The 21,155-nt window shown below is 35.0% G+C and overlaps 2 protein-coding genes and 1 pseudogene across 3 annotated transcripts; 2 read left to right on the top strand and 1 right to left on the bottom strand.

Moving 5' to 3' along the window:
- Positions 1-393: 393 nt before the first annotated feature.
- LOC145617128 (lysM domain receptor-like kinase 3) lies at positions 394-5,897 on the top strand (annotated as a pseudogene).
- Positions 5,898-7,406: 1,509 nt separating this feature from the next.
- On the top strand, positions 7,407-9,697 carry LOC145618322 (pentatricopeptide repeat-containing protein At2g38420, mitochondrial-like). Its single transcript, XM_081673100.1, has one exon. The coding sequence runs from the start codon at positions 7,434-7,436 to the stop codon at positions 8,943-8,945; it is 1,512 nt and encodes a 503-aa protein (XP_081529226.1). The 5' UTR covers positions 7,407-7,433; the 3' UTR covers positions 8,946-9,697.
- A 515-nt stretch (positions 9,698-10,212) lies between these two features.
- LOC145616606 (magnesium transporter MRS2-1-like) lies at positions 10,213-20,914 on the bottom strand. 2 transcript variants are annotated; one of them, XM_081671359.1, is made up of 7 exons: positions 20,800-20,905; positions 20,508-20,554; positions 19,150-19,744; positions 11,656-11,784; positions 11,050-11,385; positions 10,920-10,967; positions 10,213-10,637 (listed from the first exon to the last, which is right to left on the bottom strand). In XM_081671359.1, the coding sequence occupies exons 3-7, from the start codon at positions 19,723-19,725 to the stop codon at positions 10,407-10,409; spliced, it is 1,320 nt and encodes a 439-aa protein (XP_081527485.1). In that variant the 5' UTR covers positions 19,726-19,744; positions 20,508-20,554; positions 20,800-20,905; the 3' UTR covers positions 10,213-10,406. The 2 variants fall into 2 exon arrangements, with proteins under 2 accessions (XP_081527485.1, XP_081527487.1); XM_081671361.1 differs by lacking the exon at positions 20,508-20,554 and having other exon boundaries at positions 20,800-20,914.
- Between the last annotated feature and the right edge of the window lie 241 nt (positions 20,915-21,155).

Here is a 21,155-nt window from a genome sequence, read left to right as displayed (position 1 = left end):
ATATGGGTTGGTCAATTTATTTTTGTCCCATTCATGTGCAAGTGCAAAGAAACTCCTGAAAGAAAAATTAAAAATCCTTTGAACTCGTCAATAGCGGATCTATCTCACTACTCCAACCTCTTTCATCTTATACGAGTATGTTTTTTCTTATAGTCCCACATAATTATACATTACATTAAATGATTTATTAATATTAATCCATCAATGATCCAATGAAACCTACCTCCATATTAGCACACAACAAATTATTATAACAAAAGTCAACGGTCCAATATGGCAATTACTTGTTCTGTTTAGTCACAAAAGTCAACATTCCAAAAATTTGTGATCTTTGTTGCAAATTTCTCTTCTTCCCATGTTTGACCCCACCAAAAAAACAAAAACCAAACAAAAATGTCACAAATTCAAAAACTCAAGTTTACATTTTTCTATGTTGTATTGAATTTATGTCTTAGTAATACAATTGAATCAAAGTGTCAAAGTACATGCAATTTAGCCTTAGTTTCATATTATGTATTACCAGGTACATCACTTACTCAAATATCTAGTTACTTCAACAATCATACAACAATGGCTACAATTGATGATATTGTTAGCTACAACCCTACACAAATTCAAAACAAAGATGTTCTTAGTCCGAATACTCGAATTCGTGTACCAATCCCATGTGGGTGTGTAGATGATACATTTCTTGGTCACATTTTTATGTACAAGTTTGAAAAGGGTGATACATATTATAAAGTTGCAAAATATAACTATTCCAATGTTACAACATGGGATTGGATTGAGCAATTTAATAGTTATAACAGGTTTAATGTGCCTGATGGAGCAGTGATTAATGTACCTGTTAATTGTTCTTGTGGTAATAGCAAAGTTTCTAAGGATTATGGGTTGTTCATTACTTATCCACTTCAATTTGGTGAAAGTTTGAGGTCAATTTCTCAGGAATTCAATTTGAGTGAGAGTTTGTTGCAGGGTTATAATCCTGGTGTGAATTTTAGTGCTGGAACTGGCCTTGTGTATATTCCTGGAAAAGGTAATCTTTCTTGATCAAATCCCGTTTATATTATTTGCCCTTAGGTGGTCGCGCTATACATTTGTTTATTTATTTGTGTGTGTAGAGATGGCATTCTTAGCAAAGGGTAGTTCAGATCAGGTTGGCTCAGGTTATAATCCAGTGATAAGTTTTTGGTCGGATTTGGCTGATGTTGTGGATCACCAGTCATATGTAGGTCTATTATCAATTTGCATATTATCTAATTTTTATGTCACATTAGGTTCAATTTGGTTTGATTTATGTAATTTCTGGTACAATTCGGATTTGGGTTGGGGAGTTGGTTTGAGTAATGCGAAAAGGGTCAATTTTGCTTGGTCTAGTGTAATTAGTGTGTTAGAGATATGAGATATCGGAAAATATCATATCTTTAACATAGTGCAAGATCAAATGTTAGTCAATTTTATTAGTTGACAAATGTGGAAATGAGTGTTTGTATCTTGGTCAATTGGTGGTGCTGAAACCTGAAGTTAACAAACGGATTAGAATGGTAGTTTTGTAAACTTGGTCAAAGGTTTTCGTCTTTTCGACATGTGATGTAAAAAATTGGTAAAATTCACAATTTTTGATAGCATGGGTAGGATTTTGTTTTTAATAATCTTTTTTTCATGTCAATTTTTGGTAAGTTGTGATTCTGAAAGGGGTGAACTTTTCTGGGGTTGCATTGTTGTGTTACAGTGAAGTTATGTCTATCTGTGCTTAGGGCCTTAGGCAATGTGGCAAATTTTGAAGAATTGTTTTTTTCTTGGCCTCGAGATGGACTCGAGTGCAAGCAGTGTGTTTAATTGTACATCAGTAATCTAACAGTAATGCTTTCACTAAGGTTGCTAATTCATTTGTCTGTCTGCTATCAACCTCTCTGCAATCTGTATCAATTGCTGTTACACTCTTGATGACTAATATTGTTTCGGTTTTCATCTTACAGACAAAAATGGAAACTACCCACCCTTGGTTATAAGGTATATTCTTGTTCTATGATTGCACCATACATTGAATTGGCTTGTATTAACTTACTATTAAATTTTGTGCGTATTTGACAATTTTATTCTTTTTCTGTGTTGTTCTGATTACAGCAGAAGTGTTTCAGGTAATTGAGGTCAATTTCCCTTCTGTCTTTATTCTTATCTTTGTTTTAGACCTCTAATGTGTTTCGTTGTAGACTTGTAGTAAGCTGTACTTCTCAGCTTTTTACATAATCGCGTTCCTTTTGCCACAGGGCTTGCTGTTGGAGCTATTGCCGGTATATGTATAGCAGCACTTGGGCTAATTGCTCTGTCAGTTTGGTTTTATTTAAGATACAAGAGAAGTAAAGATGTGAAAGAGGCTTCACGATCTGAGAAACCTGGATACCAGTTAACACATTCAAGTAATGCTCTCTCCTCTTAGAAATCCGCTTTCCAATTATGTAGGATGATTCTGATTTTTGAAAAACATAATTTATTTATAGTGATGCAAGCTATAATATATAGTTTGTTCCTCGTTACATCTTGCTGAACATGCAGGTTCCATCTAAATTTGCACGGTACCTTCAGTCATTAGCATATGTAGGTTTAGGTCAATATTTGTAAGGATTTGCTCTTATAACCTCCCATTTTGATCCAGATTCCTTCAATCAAGGTGGATATACAGCTGATGATTCAGGCGTATATAGCAATTCTGTGGAGTACTCTTACAAAGAGCTTGCAAAAGCGACAGAGAATTTCAACAAAAGCTATGTGATTGGTGCAGGTGGATTTGGAGAAGTCTACTTAGGAGAGCTCAGAGGCGAGGTTTGTAGTTTGTACTTGCAATTTTTATGAATATAAGTCATGAACTCATGATGATGGAAAGGACTATAATTAGTTGATGTTTGTAAAGTAGTGTTGACAAACATACTTTGCATAGGCAGTAGCTGTACTATTACCATTAGACATTGCTCCGCTTCTTCCTACTTTTCTACATCTTTGGGAATCCTACATCAAAGTAAAAACTGATTATCCTAAATTTTGAAAACAGGCCGCTTCTGCTTCATAATGCTTTGTTATGTCATTTCTTAGTTGTATACTTACCTGAACTCATTGAATTCTCTTTGAATCATACATAAACTTCAGAAAGCAGCAATAAAAAAGATGGATATGCAAGCCTCAAAAGAGTTTTTTGCCGAGTTGCAGGTCTTAACTCGTGTTCATCATTTACATCTGGTATGCTTCCTGGTTTAACTTTATTGAATTGTAGATCAATATTATCTTCTTTATCTAGACTATTGTTTTGATACATTGAGATTTTCTTTAACTAGAATATTCTACCTTTGTTTATATTATCACTAGCGATATAAAAGCTTAGAGCTTTGTCACGAGCCACTAGTTGCACATGCATATAATCAGCTTAGATTGTGCATAACTTTCAAGTTTTACTCTTTCTTAACCCCAGAAATAAGACTATCATAACTTTTTCTAGCTACTTTAATCTTATAGTTCAACATAATATTTTCATAATTCAAATAAAATTGGATTGTTTGAGTGACACCTAAGGAGGATGTAATTTGTATAGGAATATATGAGAAGTACACAAGGAGGATATGATACAATTATGTAAATTATTTGTTTTCCACTGGTTGATAAGGGTGAGGACTCTTTGCCTGCTGAATTCAGGGATCATACGGAATCATTCCCTGAATTTAGCAGGCAATGTCCTGACCTTTATCAACTACTATAGCTAGAATTACTAAAACATGGATTTAGAAGCATGAAAGACTGAAGATCCTATAAGTCAATGTCAAAACCATCTACTACGCGTCCTTAAGTGTTTCAGAAATGACACCCTTTTGAACCGGAAAATGTGATCTTCACAAAGTTTCTGTGCTATAGAAGTAAGCAGTGGCAACAAGTTCATCACTATATTGTGCCAACTTTAAGGTTGTGATTTTGCTTGACTGAAGCATATGAATATGATGATAGATTTATCTTCTGCATCCCTTCAGAATCTTGACTGTTTCATCATTAATAATAAAATTCTCTTTAGTGCAGGTCCGTTTACTTGGATATTGTGTGGAATGTTCACTTTTTCTGGTGTACGAGTTTATTGATAATGGGAACTTAAGCCAACATCTGCGTGGCTCAGGTTCTTGAATATTAACTTGTGGTGTCTGGTGTAATTAAAAGAAGTAAATAAACTGGTGCTGATGACTGATTAAACCCCCTCTTTAGGAAATGATCCATTGCCATGGTCCACCAGAGTGCAAATTGCCCTTGATTCAGCTAGAGGTCTTGAGTATATCCATGAACACACTAATCCTGTTTACATTCACCGTGATATTAAATCAGCAAACATATTGATAAGCAAGAACTTCCGAGCCAAGGTATTGCTAAGCTTCGCGCCTTTGCCTGAATTGTCTCCAACTTGTTGGCTATTCAATAGTTATGTTCACTCACAATAATGGCTTTTTTTTAGGTTGCAGATTTTGGATTGGCAAAGCTAGCTGAATTTGAAAACTCAACATTGCCAACTCGCCTTGTTGGAACATTTGGATACATGCCACCGGAGTAAGTTCATATACAGTGGCTTAATGCCTTAATTAAATAGGTTCTTTAAATGGCTGATAATTTGAAACAGATGATTTCTGTAAAGTTGTAAGTCTTGTAATCATGACTTTCTTTTATTGTTTTGTTCAGGTATGCTCAGTTTGGTGAAGTGACTCCGAAGGTAGATGTTTTTGCATTTGGGGTTGTTCTTTATGAACTCATATCAGCAAAAACAGCTATCGTTAGGGAAAACAGTTCAGTTGATGAATCAAGGGGTCTTGTTACTCTGGTATGCTCACTTTATGCATTTACCCTACATTTCTAAAGACCTAATTCAGTTGCATTGTAAGTGTTTGGTTACAAATTGATCTAGTTGTGTGTTTATCAAGAGAATGTGAGCTTGAAAATCGACCCTACAATAAGCAAATCGACTACAGACACGAATATGACCTCATACTCAAGTCTCAAACTAACCCGAAAGATACTTGAATTTGCCCCCAAGGATGCATGATTCAAACAGCCTTTTATTCCATAATAACCAATCTTGAATTACTATATTTTGCATTGCAGTTTGAAGATGCTCTGAATCTTCCCAATCCAAATGAGATCTGCAGGCTGATTGATCCTAATCTGGGTGATGATTACCCACTAGATTCTGTCCGTCAGGTGAGATGCCTACAAATTCAACTATCACATTATACTCGCACCATCTGTAAAGTGTAAACAATACTCATGTTGTTAGTGTAATTTGAACTACTAGCGTGATAACTAAATCTGAACGTTGAGATCAGATCCTTTTTCTGAAAGCATTGCTCTTGCTTTTGTTTTAGGTGGCTGAGCTTGCAAAAGCCTGTACTCATGATAACCCTGAGTTACGTCCTTCTATGAAATCAGTTGTGGTTGCTTTAATGACTCTTTCATCAGCAACCGAAAACTGGGATATAGATTTTTTTCACAGAAACATTGGCCTTTTAAATCAGGTGTCTGGAAGATAGGGAAAAAAGTGCAGTATTAACAGACTTAACTGCCTATGCCCCTCTGCTCATATATGAAGTCTGAAGAAACGCTGCACGAGTTATATGATGTAAAAACTAACACTACTAGCGTTACAGTTATAGTATATCAATTTGAATCACTGCCATAGAATCTAAGAGAGTGTAAAAGCTGTCGTCTAATTTTTTTTTTTTTTTATTTGTGTATATGTATAATGAAGAGGAATTTTGACATCCAGAAGTATTGTATTACTCTTTTTGTTATGGAGTAATAAAAGTTTTGAAGGAAATTTTGTCCCTACTTCTTTGTAATGATATTGTTATTGATGGCTTGATGTTGCTGAAGGTTATAGTATACCTTATATAGCCAAAGAACAATGATGATCATGATTCTGAATTCCGCATTATTATAAGGAAATTTTAGAAAATAACACCACAAAAAACACACAATTTTGATTATAACACCACAAAAATAAAAACTTTTATTATAACACCACCAAAAAACCCAAAATTTTGATTTTACCACCACCTTGTGGATGCCATCCAAATAACCGTTTGTAGTCCCCACCAAGTACATGTGTCACTTTTATATTGGTTAAAAACAATTTTTAAAAAAAGGAAAAAAAAAAAAAACTTAAACCCAATCCAGCCACCAAGCCCACCACCGGCAACCCCTACATCCCACCGCCGGCACTATTTTCCACTGCCGCTAGCCATACCAGATGCACCAATTGACCCAGTCCGCGAATCCTCTAACCCTAGCTACCACCGAAAAGGCGAAAACGGCCACTTACGGTTGAAATCGGCCGGTTTAGGGCCGATGTGGTCAAATTCGACCCTAAAGTAGCCGATCTCGACTGCTAGTAGCTATTCCGGTGGCAGGGGTGTGTTAGAGGAGGGTTTCGGTGGCTAGAGCTTGGTAGGGTGCCGGAAGTGGTTCTTCATAGTGTCGAAATTACCCCAACCGACCACCAGCAACCTTGAAACACCAAGCTCGATTCGGTTTGGGTTTCCGGGTGGTTTGCGGGTGTGGCTTTGCGGTCGCATGGGCGAGGGTGTGGGTTTGCAGCTGCCGGCTTGTGTCGGCGATATGCGACGGAGATAAGAAGGAAAAGGTGTTGCAGCTGCTGGTGGTAGGATGGGGTAGCGAGCTGCCGGCGGTGGTTTTGCTGGTGGTGGCTGGGTTAGGGGATAGGGATTTTTCTTTTTTTTTTTTAAACCAATGCTTTACTGACACGTGTACGTGGTGGGTCTCACTAACGGATTCCATCCAAAAATCCGTTAAGTGGTGGTAAAATCAAATTTTGTAGTTTTTTTGTGGTGTTATAATCAAAATTTTGTTTTTTGTGGTGTTATAATCAAAATCGTGTCATTTTTGTGGTGTTATTTTGCAATTTTTCCTTATTATAACGAATGCGAAAAATTAAGCAAATTCAACAAGCAAGAACACAAATTTTATGTGGAGTACCAAAAAATTACTGATTTCATAATTAGTCTAGGTTAAAATGTAAAAAACCTTTTTTTTTTTTTTTTATTAAATCTCAAAACCGGAAACTGATTCATGGCACATTTAACACATATTTTCAATACCATCCAAAATATTTTACCTAACGAGCAATGTTATCGACTCAAATGTCAAACGATGTAATCGACTCAAATTTAGAATTTTACCATCCATATTTGGAAATTTCTAGCTTGGAATAGTTTCATAGGTTGAATTATAAAAAGAAGAGGAAATCCAGTAAAATTTATTTTTTCTGCATTTGATTTCCTAGGTTAAAATTAAAAACTAAAATTAATTTGTAGTAAACCCAAGTTAGCAAAGATTTAGTATCAATATGTCAAAATTGTAGCCGTTGCTCATTTCTTGCTCTTGCTGTTGCTCATATGGTGCTAAACTCTTCTTCCCAAAAAATCCCAAATTTATTTCTGAGAAGAAGAAGAAAATGGATTCGTTCTCCTTACAAAACAAGATGGCATTACACTTTCAATCAACAACAAGCACTTCAAACCCTAAAAAAATCTTGTCTTTCTTCAACCCCAGATTCAAATTTTCATCAAATCACCCAAAACCCTCCTAAAACCCCTTCTTATCTTCTCAATTGTTTCATTAATTCTTTCGATTCTTACCAATGTGATCCAACAACCAGTGCTTATGATTTGATTATAAAAACCCTAATTCAAAAATCCCAATTCAATGAGCTTAATCATGTTCTTTTATATCTCCAAAATGTTGAGAAATCTGAAACCCCAGAAAGGGTTTTTGTTGATTTGATTAGGGTTTATGGAGAAAAGGGTATGATTAAGGAGGCAATTGATTTGTTCTTCAGGATTCCTAAATTCAGGTGTGTTCCTACTGTACTTTCACTCAATTCTCTGCTTTTTGTTCTTTGTAGAAATAGAGAATATTTGAGAATTGTTCCACAATTGTTGTTGAAGAGTACAATTATGGGTATTCGAAAGGAGGGTTCGAGTTTTTCGATATTGATTAATGCCCTTTGTAGGATTGGGAAGGTTGATTATGCTATTAAGTTGCTAAATTACATGATTTATGATGAGTTTGACCTTGATGGGAAATTGTATTCCTTGATTTTGGGATCATTGTGTAGGCAAAAGAATGTAAATGTGGCTAGTTTGGAGGTAATGGGTGTTTGGGAAGACATGAAACGAGTCGGGTTTTGCCCCGGTAGAGAGGATTATTGTAATGTGATTAAGTTCTTGGGGAGACAAGGAAAGGGTACAGAAGCATTTGATGTTTTATGTGAGATGAAAAGGGAGGGAATTAAGCCTGATATCATGTCCTATACAATGGCTCTCAATAGTCTTGTTGAAGCAGAAGACTTTTCGAGAGTAGAAGAGTTGTTTGATGAAATTCTCATTTTCGGTCTAGCTCCTGATGTGTACCTAAAAGGCTTATGTAAACAAAAGAAAGCCGAGGATGCGTATAAGATGATTGGCTGCATGGTAGAACTGGGTTGCCAACCCGATTTGAATACTTATAATACTGTATTGGAAGCTTTTTGCAAGGTTGAGAACTTGAGTAGAGCAAGAGAGGTGTGGAGTGAGATGAATAAGAAAGGTATAGAATTGAATGATCAATCATACAAGCTGATGATCGATGCATTGGCTACTGGGGGTGTAGTTACTGAAGCGTGCAACATGTTAAATCATATGCTTTCCAAGAGTTTCCTCCCTATGCTCTCCACATATGATAAGATTATATGTAGTTTGTGCCATGAGGGACTTGTACCAGAGGCGTTACATACTCTTGATATGGTTTCTGACCACGGTGTTTTACCAGGTTCTGTGTCATGGGAAGCACTTCTTGTTGGTTTAAAAATTAACCATGATCCTGTAGGAGATGTGTTGCCCAGTTTGGTAAACTTGCATAAAAATTAAAGGGTAGGTTTTCCAATGAGTGAAAATGAATTTCGTGTCAACAGTAAAGCTGATGAGCTTGTTATTTGGATAAGTGCTGGAATGGGCATCTGCCAAGCATAGACACCATGATAAATCTCTTTGAAACCTGATATAAGAAAATTCTGGTTGATCCTGAATACATATTTGAGGTGAAGCACTTTGAATTAATTTGCCTGACAACTGAGGTGTCAAGGACTGTCATCGTTTACTAATATCATATGTAACTAAAGTAGATGTTATTCTCAATATTTGTCATGCCCAAAATTTTAACAAAGGCTTGAACATCACTGTTACTTCTGGTAGCTGAATCAGTTCGAAGAGATATTGATCCAGAAAAAATGAAATGTCTATTGAATGCATGATAATTGCGGTGTACAAAAATATATTGTTTCTTGTGCTGTGGTGAACTCTGGGGCCTTCATGGGTTTGCTGTGTGCATTGCTGTGAGCTGACTTTGCTGGCCTATTGATTGTGCAAGCGCCAGAAATCTAGAATATGCATTGGAAGTGAATGCGGTCAAGGAAAATTTTCGATATTTTTTGTTCAGTGCTTTATGAGATTGATATGCAGGTTACATGCTGCTAGCGCTAGAATATGCATTGGAAGTGAATTCGGTCAAGGATTTTTATCTATTTATTTATTTATTATACGAAGTGTATATAGAAGTAACATGAAAAAAAAAAAATGTGTTGTAGCTACCAAGTAATAGCCTATCCTTTAATTCGTTTTGTGTGAATCCCGGTCCCTGATATCTCAGTAACTAATCATAGTCTTCAAGTTTTATTAACTTTATTTTCTTGCTTATTTAGCTTTTTATCCTCCCCCAGTTCGAGTATTAATTCCCTTGGTCATTTGTCATTAGTCCATTAAAAAACGTACAGACCCGCCCTGTTCCATAGACAAATCTTGCCAGCAATGAATCTTCTTCCACGACTGAGCCGAGTACAAGCTTTGGTGATAGTGTTAGGGGCACCACACCTTACATTTTCTGGTTGTCCTATCGCTTATTGAACAGTTGCTTGTTTATATTATTTCTTACAGCAAAATTTGTACAAAAAAAATCACTTAATAGATTGTAAGGAAAATATCTCTCCAGTTTAAACTCCCACATTATATGCCTACAAGAACTAAATTCCAAATGGGAGCAGGATTATAAGGAAAATTCTCATATACTATATCTATTCCCATTTGCATTTCGAACCCTAGACATCACCAACGGTGTGAAGAAAAGACGAGCAATACCCGCTTCAACAATACATGAACTAGATTATCTAACAAGATTGTTCAATCGGAAATTGATGTATATGTCAAAAATGAACAAAATTATATCTACATCAGAAACATAATTGTATTTGGCCAACAAATATACGGCTGAGGGGACCTAATCGCAAAAGAATTGCTTAGGATTATGACTGCCTCCGTCACTTATATGAGAAGCATTTACAGTGGCATTAGCCTTTTGTATCTGAAAAACCATAAAAATGAACCAAATATAACGAGCCCAGTTGTTCCCGTGATGAGGAGAGTCCATTTAAACGCATCAGGGTAATTAAATAATTCAATTTCGAAATTCATTCCAAAAATTCCCGCTACAACTCCGAATATGGCAACAACAAATGTTGCAGTAGTTAGCAGCAATTCAAACTGAATCAGTTGGTTTCGAACATTGTCCTGCAGGAAAATAGTTTAAATGAAATTAGAAACACTTGTAAGTAAACCAATGCAGTAAATTTGTCTTTTGGACTCCAAAAAATCCACTTTAGAAAGTTTCTTTGGTAAATGTATCCTTCTGCTAAATTTAAAACACCCATCAAACAGATGAGGAAATTGCCCAAATTTGGCCTAGTCAAAATTAGAGTACCTAATGCCTTTTATTTTTCCCTTCCCTCTTCAAGTATATGCTCAATCTCATATTCTCATTCTTCTATTCATATGTAAAATAACCAAACCTACCAGCTGAATATTAATGAAATCTTCTGTGTCCTCAATGTACTCCTTCAGCTGCAATAAATGAAGAAATGAATTATTGTAAATAAAAGTTTAAGTGTGATAATAAAGAAAACAAGATAAGATATCAACGTACTGATGTAAGCTTGTTAAGGGTGCTGTCAATGACCACAAAGTACGCTTCCAAAAGCATTTCCAGCTCTTCTATACTCTCTGTAGCACTATCTGTACTTTTCAAGCTTCCATGCCGGCTTCTTGAGATACTGAAGCTTTTCTCTAATCTTCGTGAATCCAAGGCAGAGGAGACAGGAGAAACAGGAGCCGAGATGGATACCGCACCATCATTTGATCTCAACCCTAAGATTGATTGATCACCATACAATGACATTTCCATTCGTGACTTCTTCTCTGTAAGATACATTTCTGCCATATCCCCATCATCATCCATTAGTTGCTCTATCTCATCCCTAACCTATAAGAAAGATGAAGATAAGAAATATATCCCAGGTTTACATCAGGTTAACAGCTAATGTTCACAAAAACTAACCCAAGTTTAATTTATATCTTTTCTGGGGTTAAGGGTTTACAGAAACCAATCATCAAAGGCTATTTAGTTCCACAAATTTCTTAGGTTCAATCCTTAGAACAAGCATTATTTGTTCAAAAAAAAGTTCCACAAATGCCTTCCCAGAAAAAAGCAATAAATTTTTAATAGAATTCTAGCCATAACACTGTACAGTACCTTCTGCACTCTTCGAGTCAAGGCAACAAGTCTGCTTTTCAGTCGGCGCACACGTTCCAAATTTAAAGTACTGATCTTTGATGTTAATTCATCAAGCAATGGATATGCTTCAATTTCTAATTCAGAAGCCTGGCCAATACAGATACTTTAGGTAAAATCATCAACAGATAAACAACTTAGAATAACAACACAATCCAACAAATCAAAGCAACAAGTCTGCTTTTTCAGTCAGCGCACATGTTCCAAATTTAAAGTATTGGTCTTTGGTGTTACATCTAGCAATAGATATGATTCAATTTCTAATTCAGAAGCTGGACTATTCAGAAACTTTAGGTAAAATCATCAACAAATAAACAACTTAGAACAACAAATCCAACAGCACTTTCCATTTCCTGCAACTTTACAAACAACAAAATTTTGTGACTCGTTAAAGCCTGACGGCCTCAAATCATAAAATTTATGCACAAATGACATTTCACTCTACTATTACTTAAACTATTACGAAAATGTGAGCATAACAGTCCCTGAGCAAAAACATCAGGTGACAATTAAAATTAAGAACATACAACATCCACGTCACCAGAAGCCTTGTAGTGATTTTACCTAAACAATTTTCCAAAACTGCCTTTTCAATTTCCAATGTTCTACACCATAGCAGCCATAGCACCACAAGACAATAAAATGGTGTCTCCAAAAGAGCATCTCAGGATGTTTTATAGTGCAATGATCTACCACCCAAAAAAGAAAGAAAAAAAAAAAGCCTTGGAAGCAACATTTTACTAAAGGTTGTTTTACACACTAATATAATAATACAGGTAGAATAGAGTACTTTGGCATAAAGAATACAATGGGTAAAAAATGGCCACCGGAACCCTTTCATTCATGATTCATCTGAAAATACTGACATTGCCACAAGTGCATGTGCACGAAGTACAAAAAAAAAAAAAAAAAAAAAAAAAAAAAAAAAAAGCCAAATACCAATCTCCAAAGAAATGTACTACCTCCAAACCTTTGAAGTAGTTACAATTACTATTCCCACTCCACAAAGATCAACAGTAGGATATAGCAAGTGGATATGCATAAGAAAAAAGTAGAAGATTGTGAAGTTTGTGTTAAAATACATAGTAAAAGAGTGTTGTAAGTGGGGTTTGTGTAGAAAAGCAGGAAAGAGTGTTGCAAACCATATATTACTGTCCAACTACATTTTGTGGCATTAATGATGCTTACCAACATAAATTTCGTTAATAAGACAACTTGAAGCTGACCCTTAATTAACAAACGAAATGACTGAGCTACCCTCGTTTAATATTCATACCCAATAGAGAGACACTTTCCCTCTAAATACTCATTTCTCACAAGACCATCCAATTTCTCAATTTCAATTTGTTTCGTACACAACTATTTCGCTTTATTAATGATGTGCTGTGATAATAATGTAGTTTAAAGGGACTCCATTGATTTGAATTTTTTAAAACAGCAAAGAAAAAAACAAAAACAAAGATATAGCAAGCTTCAGAGTTTTCTGAAAAACTTTACAGATTCCTCTAAGCCAGTGCTCCATAGCAGATGACATCTTTCACTGACACAATAACTTCCATGTACTGCAATTAAGCAACTTTCCTGGAGTTTTGAAGGTATTTAATATTTCTAGATTATTTGTTGGCTTAAATTAAGGGATTTTAGTCTTTGCACAAGCTATACTCTCTCTTGAAATTGCTATCTATATTCTATACTACAGTAAATAATTGAGAAGAGTAAAACTTTTGAAACAGAAAGTAGCAATAAATGGTCTCCTCTCCTCGAACAAAGACATGCTCAAAGATGCTCAAAAGATTTTCTTTATAGGCACTTTAAGCATGAACCAAAGACAACCCTATACTCATATTTTCCATGGAAGCTTACAAACCTTTTCCCTCTACAATTGTCTGCGAAACTTCACAAAATTTATGTAATAGATTACTCAAAATCTAATTCAGATATCAAAGTATCCATTCCTTGCTATGAATCAATTATCCAGGCAGCAATAGGATACACATCTTACATTTGCTTCCCTTACACCAATGTACTCTAACATGAAAGCATCATACTTCACAATAAAACAACCAACCTAAAGCACTTCAATCAAGATCTTATGAACATTAGTGATCAACACACAAATTTCAACAATCCCTCATCTTAGACAAAAATCCTTTATACTTAAGTGATGAAGTAAAATTCCCACCTTTTCATACATCAAGCATCAGATATAATTTTATTAAGGATTACAAAATCACATCCTGACCAAATTCCATGGAGATTATCACTCTACTAATCCAACCAATCTTAAAAGCCCATTCAAGTTTCAACCAAGTGCTATGCAAAGCTAAAGAGTGTAAGACATTGAGTCACAAACACAATCTTGTAATTAAATGCCTTAGTCAACATATGCTTAAGGGATCATTTGGTTTGTTAAACTAGAATGGATTGGCATAGAATCTAATACTAGGGAGGCATGGGTTCAAAATCCCATACTAGTGAGGTTGTGAATCATATGAGGTGAGGTGGGTATGGGATTCTAAAAGGATGGGGTAGATCTAGAAACATCTTGGTATGAGGTTCAATAACTAAAAAGTCTAACCAAACAATAAAATAGATGGAATGGATTCTAACTCTATTCCAACTCATTCCAAAAGTTTCAACCAAATGGTCCCTAAGTAACCACAACACAACGTCAAAACAATTCATGTCTAAGTTTCAATAATACTACTCTGTTTCTGAAAGTGTTTAACACAATAACATCTCTTGTTTTCATCTATTTTAGAAAGTTTAACACTTTCACTTTAATCCATTTTAAGCAAACCCCTTTTACTACCTTAACCCTCTAACCCTCACAATATATAAACCTTTCCACTCGCTCTTTTCTTATAATCCATCAATTTTTATTTTTACCCAACTTTTTACACTCACGCTTAATCCATCAACACTGCCACTTCAATTACCTTAGTTTTTGGGTAATCATTAAATGTTAGAGACTTTTGATACAAAGGTAATATAAACTATCCCATTAGCTACAAGATAAACATAAGCATTTTACCCCCTTCCACAAGCATTGATGTTAACAATCAACACCCCACCTTTCGCAAAACATGTAAACCAAAGTCTTGTAAACATTAGTTACCAACCTAGTAAGTTAAGTTCCTCGCCTAAGAATTATGATCTTTCCCACTTTTGCAATAAAAGTAAAAATTCCTACTTTGACCCACATCCATTAACGTAAGCAAAAGCATTGATGTTAATAATCAACACCCCACCTTTCGCAAAACATTTAAACCAAAGTCTTGTAAACATAAGTAATTACCAACCTAGTATGTTAAGTTCCTCGCCTTAGAAAAACGATCCTTCCCACTTTTGCAATAAAAGTAAAAATTCCTACTTTGACCCACATCCATTAACATCGATCTAACAAAGCCTCTCAAACTAAGTGCTACACGTAGAATCTACTCCAATGTGTCATTCATCAAACAATAATGGTACTCCTTATATAGAATGAAAAGGGGTAACTTTATCGTAGCATCCTAAAATTAGCAAACCTGCTTGAGCTTACACAAGTAGCACTTTTTCTCTTTCATTCTTTGATTATTACACAGGTCAGTAATTTGCTAATTTTAGAGTTATATTTGTCCATCATTAACTCATAAATTACTCATAAAGCAAATCCACTTCAGCACCCCATTAAAATTTCAATCCACCACCCTTGTCCGAAGCAAAGTTCACGTAAAGTTAAAAAATATTAAGGGTTAGATCTACTAACCATGCTACCATAACCCACTAGGATGCTCGGACTCGGGTACGGGTGTCGGACTCGGGTATGGGTCCAAGTGTCAGAGTCGGAAAATTATAAAATTAAGAACCTGTGGACACGTTTTAAAAGAGTCCAAATTCAAATTTTGGACTTGGGGAGATGGCAACAAAAAAACAAAAGTAAGATAAGTTAATGTAGAAATATTTTTTTTTTTAGGAAAAAATAAAAAGTATTTCATATTAACTATTAATATTTAAATAAAGATTTAAAAGAAAAAGAGAATAAAAAAAAAAAAGAAGGAAAACATCAAGTAAAGGAGTCACGTGAGGTCCTCCACCTACCCCCACCTACATAAATATTGAGTATATTCCCTACCAACCCCACCCCTTGTTTTTTTTTTTTGGTAAAATTGGTATAAACCACCTTTTCTGTCCAACTTTTTTGAAAAAACCACCTTTTAAGTTTTTTTTTTTAACTAAACCACCTTTTAAGTACCTAAATTTTTCATTGCACCACCCCTATTTCAAATCTAACAAATTGCATCTCAATCATCCACTTCCAAATCATCAACCATAGCAAAGCCTTCCCTTCCATCTCAACCATCCACTCCAATTACCTCAATTGAGGTTTTGAGAATAAACAAATACTACAATTTAATTTTTGTAGCAAAATTAGGTTTGGTTTTTTAGAGCTTTACTCAATTTAGTCATGCGTATATATAAAGGGAAGGGTCAAATGTTTTTGGGGGTGAAAAAAATACATGATTTAGGAGCGAAAGGCACAAGTTGTGGGCCCCTTTGACGTCTTAGTTAATTTTTTCGTCATAATTTGAAATAGGGGTGGTGCAATTAAAAGTTTAGGTACTTAAAAGGTGGTTTAGTTAAAAAAAAAAACATAAAAGGTGGTTTTTTCAAAAAAGTTGGACATAAAAGGTGGTTTATACCAATTTTACCTTTTTTTTTTAAAAAAAAAATAGCGCAGTTAAACCTATTGAAGAAGCTGAAGAACCAGCCTCCCATTGCCGAGAATGAAAACCGGCAACCTCTTAGTGTCGGGCTACTCACCTTTCACTTTCAAACAAAAGCCCCTTGAGATTCCTTTCTTCTATTTTAGATCTAGGGTTTATGACCGACGAGTCCACTTTTTCTCCCAATCGTCTGACCCGGATTCCGTGTTTGCACCCGGATCGCGTCGTGTCGACACTAGTATGGTGGGGTGGTTGGCCAAGTTCGAGCTTCGCAAATAACCCATACTATGTTTCTACAAAACCTAAACAAATTTTGACTTCAAATTGAACCCCCCTCCCCCTCCTCTCTCCAAAAAAAGTGAAACAACAGGAAAAATGGATTCCACTTAGAATTGACCCCAAACAATCATCCCAAATTGTAATTTAACTCTTAGATTATTACACAGTGGCACTAACAACTTGTCAATCTTATAAATAGTCAAAAATGGTTTTAAGGTGCTTGCCAAACTTATCAATATTGTTCATGACATCACACTTATTTTTTTAACAAACATCAAGTTTCCCATAAGACAAATACACTCTACCACTCAATTGGGCATTCAATCTCTACCGCCCTTGTGACCTTATCCCAAAAATTTTGGATGCAAAGTTCACAAAAAAAAGGGTTTAGAATTGCTGACTACTTTAACCCTAATATCCCATACACGTTTTGAAAACAACTTATGAAAACCTCAACTTCCATGTATATCAAAGTTACATCAAAATATTGGTTTCAATTGACCAAAAAATGAAAGTGAAAACAGCACAAAAATAAAATGTATTAGAAATTGACTCAAAACCAACCTAAGTTGAACCCAAAACAGAAAACCTAACCAATCTTTTTGACTAGAGTACTCTAGAGATCATGTTCACCTCTTTAGGGCACATCAAATTGATCTTTCTTAACAAACAATTCTCTCCCTTCCTAAACGTTATCCCCATTTGAAATCTAGACACAATTCATAGCTTAAGAGAATCTTCTAAACTCTTTCCAATACATAAGAACATACATAGTCAAGTGGGGTTTTGTTTGATTCATCTCAATGTATACTTAAATGAACGGAGGGAGTACAACTTTATCTCAATTAAGTTCCCCAACTAAGCTCTAATTAAATTCAAATAAAAAACTCAGCTTCATATTCCAATCAGTAGCACTCTGCACTTTAATTCTCTGTCAATTTAAAAAGGCCAGCAACACTAACTTACCCATCTTATGAATGACCAAAACTATGCTTGCTTGAGCATCTCAATGTTGTTCTTCCCTTCCACACCTTCAAATTTTATCAACAAATATCTACTTCTTCCTAAACCAAACTCACTTCAGCAATCCATTGATCATTAGTCATTACCAAAATACCACCCTTATCCCCAAAAACTTGGAAGCAACGTCCACATAAATTTCAAAATATAAATTGTTGTGACCTATTGACAACTTAATCCCTTATAATCCATATTAAGTTTCGTAACATCTATTCACTAGAGCGGGCATGCACTCACAAACAATAATTAGTTAATTTATAAAAGAAATAAAATATAAACATCCATGTAGTTCAGAAGATTTGACTTGAATTTTATAAGAAACATGTAAAACCAACATGAAAATAAATTGAAGCCAATCAAATATTTCCTCAATCAATGGAACCAAAAATTTTGTGACAAGAATTAAAAAGTTTTCCAGTCAATTTTGACAGGAGAGAGAGAGAGAGAGAGTAACAGGACAATGGATTGAACCAAAAAACAATCAAACCTGACTAAACTAGACCTCAATTAGATTTCCTAACTCAGCTCACATTGGCCCTTTCTAATATCCAAACAATTGTATGCACATCAATTTTCTTTGATAAACATCTAGTTTAAAATCAATCAAACTCACTTCAGCCACCTTTAAGGGTCTAGATCTATATACCACTTTATCATCCTATCAGGCTTTTACTCGTACCAAAGTTTAATATGCTTAGTACAAAATCCAAGTTTACAGCCACATTCCCCCTTCTTTAACAAAAGTAAGCTAAGAATGCACTAAGGAGAGTTCCCCAAATTACCATCACAGAAGAATTAATAAAGCCTTTCATACAAGCTGTAAGCACAATTGCCCAAAACACGCCAGAAACTTCTTATCTCACTCTTTATCACCATAAAGTCACTACATAAAAACTCTCAGGCAAACTTTTGGGAACATTTATACAACTCAGGTTCAGAACCTATAGTGGCAGCAAAAAAGCGAAATTTGAAATAAAGATAATGTCATTTAACCTCTTTTACCATACCCTACCCTTTCAGCACTTAATAGCTTTCCAAATAATATTTCTTTTATCCAGACTATGATTTTCAGCAACTTCTCGAATCTGAACTATTCTTAACTATATATCAGGAAAAGAACATCATGATGCGGTACTTCTTATATTTTTTCCGTCTAATTGAGATCCCAATCAAGTAATCAACCCAATCCTCAACCCAACACCCCCACCCCAGCAAAAAATTTATGAAAAAAATTCCCATCACTGTAGCAGAGAAAATTGTTTTGTTTATATTAAGCATATAAAGTAAGGTACATGTATTACACAAAGTGTTATCGCATACATGTGTGTGTTTCTGTGTGGATTCCTTGGTTAGAATATTGCACACACATAAGACAGGGGAAGGGGCAGAGAGACCTTCATTTGCATGGCTACATTTACATGTTTTTTAAAGGAGGGTGAATAAAAACCTGAGAATCAAGAAAGGAGCAAGCAGCCTCCAAAGCAACTTCCAGTGCTTTGAACTCGAAAGGTAAATAATCAGGTGATGAGGTGTCAAAGTTTCTATTGCCCCTCATTCGGGTCATAGCATCTTCCGACTGCCAAGCCTCACCAGCACCGGCATTCCTCAATCGTCTCTGAAGCTCTACAACATACTGTAATACGTAGCTATCAAGGGAATTCAAAAGAAGAACCTCGTCAGCTGTGATGATACAACGAATCTGCTCCAGATTTACAACTATGGCCTTCTCTCGACCAAGGATAGTGGATGGATACACAAAAAGCGGATCAAGCAGTCGTAAATCACGGGCAGGGAGGTCACAGCGACGCATCATTGTGAATTTGTCAACTTCTATTACCCCTGAATTTCCAGAAGTATCAACCCGAATCCATGAGCGACTGCTCTGTCCTCGCTTCTTCAAGCCCGAAACATCCATCCCTTGAAAGGGTGGGCGCCCAGACCCAGAGGGGTGATATGATATCTCTCTAAGGTTTGCAGCTGAGGCAGGTTTCCTTGAAAGGAGAGGCTCCTTTAGCTCTGCCATCAGCGGAAAGCTTTAAGGCCTGCCACATTAAAGGTCATATTAACAAAATAATTAAAAGATTTAGCATGTAATCTTAATCATACTCTTGATCACATTCCTAACATGCTACAAAACAATCTTTTTTACTCCTTACATATTGCCATTGACACGATACACAAACAAAACAACAGAAAATTCTAAGTGCGCTATTTACTCCAAGCAAAGTGAAACTAGGGCAAGTTCAAAGATATTGGACACAAGGGCAAAATATTTAGGGAAGCCTAAAGTACCAATTCTATATTTTTTTTAAGAGTCATATAATAATAATTCATACTATAAGTTCACCATCGACATATCCTGCCATTTGTGAATTAAATTAATCCTTTTACCTATTCTACAGGAATCTCAAAGAAAGCATCTAAGCTAAAAAAAAAAAAAAAATAATAAATATAAATAAAGAAAAATGATTGAGAAAAATTAAAGCTTTTCAAAAGATTAATCATTGCAATTTGATTCGATTACCAATTAAGCTGGAAAAATCACATTATCTTGGGTGAAAAGGTCGAATTTCAGAGTTCCATTCTAACAATTAAAGGCAAATTCGATTCAATTATCAAATTAAGTAAGAAAAATCACATAATTTTGTTCTGCAGCAATCTTTCATAACTTTAGTAATTTTAACCAATAGTTCAATGATCAAGTTTAGAAGAACCCTAAATTGAGTATAGTGAGAATTTAATTAACGATAAACCCTAGATTGTGAAATTAATATTCAATAATTACAAAAAAAAACATCATCTTACATCAGAAGCTGCTTCAATGGAAGATTGAAATTCGCATCAATTGGAAACTGAAAGAGAATAATTCAGGAAACCTCATAATCAAACTGACTAATTTCCAACTAAAACCACCAAAATAAAAAATAAAAATAAAAAATCCCAAAAAAATTACATTAATATTACTAATTAATTGACTGATTTATACCCAATTAAAATTCATAAAATTCAAATTAAAATACCTAAACAACAATTATTAATAGAAAATTGAAATAAACTAGAATCGTAAGATTATGAAATGGAGAGAGAAAATACAAACCTGGGCAGTAGAAAATGTGAAATGCTAAAGTATAGTAGGAATAGTAGTGAACTGCATCGTTTTCTTTGCCATTTTCCTTCAATATTGTGGATGCCTAAATATGGGTGTACCTCACATCAAATAAAAAATAATAATATAATAATACTCTATTATAAAAATAATAAAATAATTGCTTTCAAAAAAAAAAAAAAAAAAAAAAGAAATTTGGCATTAATCAGTTACTCCCTCCGTCCCTAAATTACATTCCTCTTTGGAAATTTACACGGGAATTAAGGAGGGAAGAATAAGACAAATAACAATAATTGGATAATGCAATGGGAAATACAAAGATAGAGTAGTTATTACTCATGAGATGT

Source organism: Chenopodium album, chromosome 26 (genome assembly GCF_948465745.1).
Source record: "Chenopodium album chromosome 26, dcCheAlbu1.1, whole genome shotgun sequence".
Taxonomy (NCBI): Eukaryota; Viridiplantae; Streptophyta; class Magnoliopsida; order Caryophyllales; family Amaranthaceae; genus Chenopodium; species Chenopodium album.
This window is presented reverse-complemented; position numbering and strand designations above follow the sequence as displayed.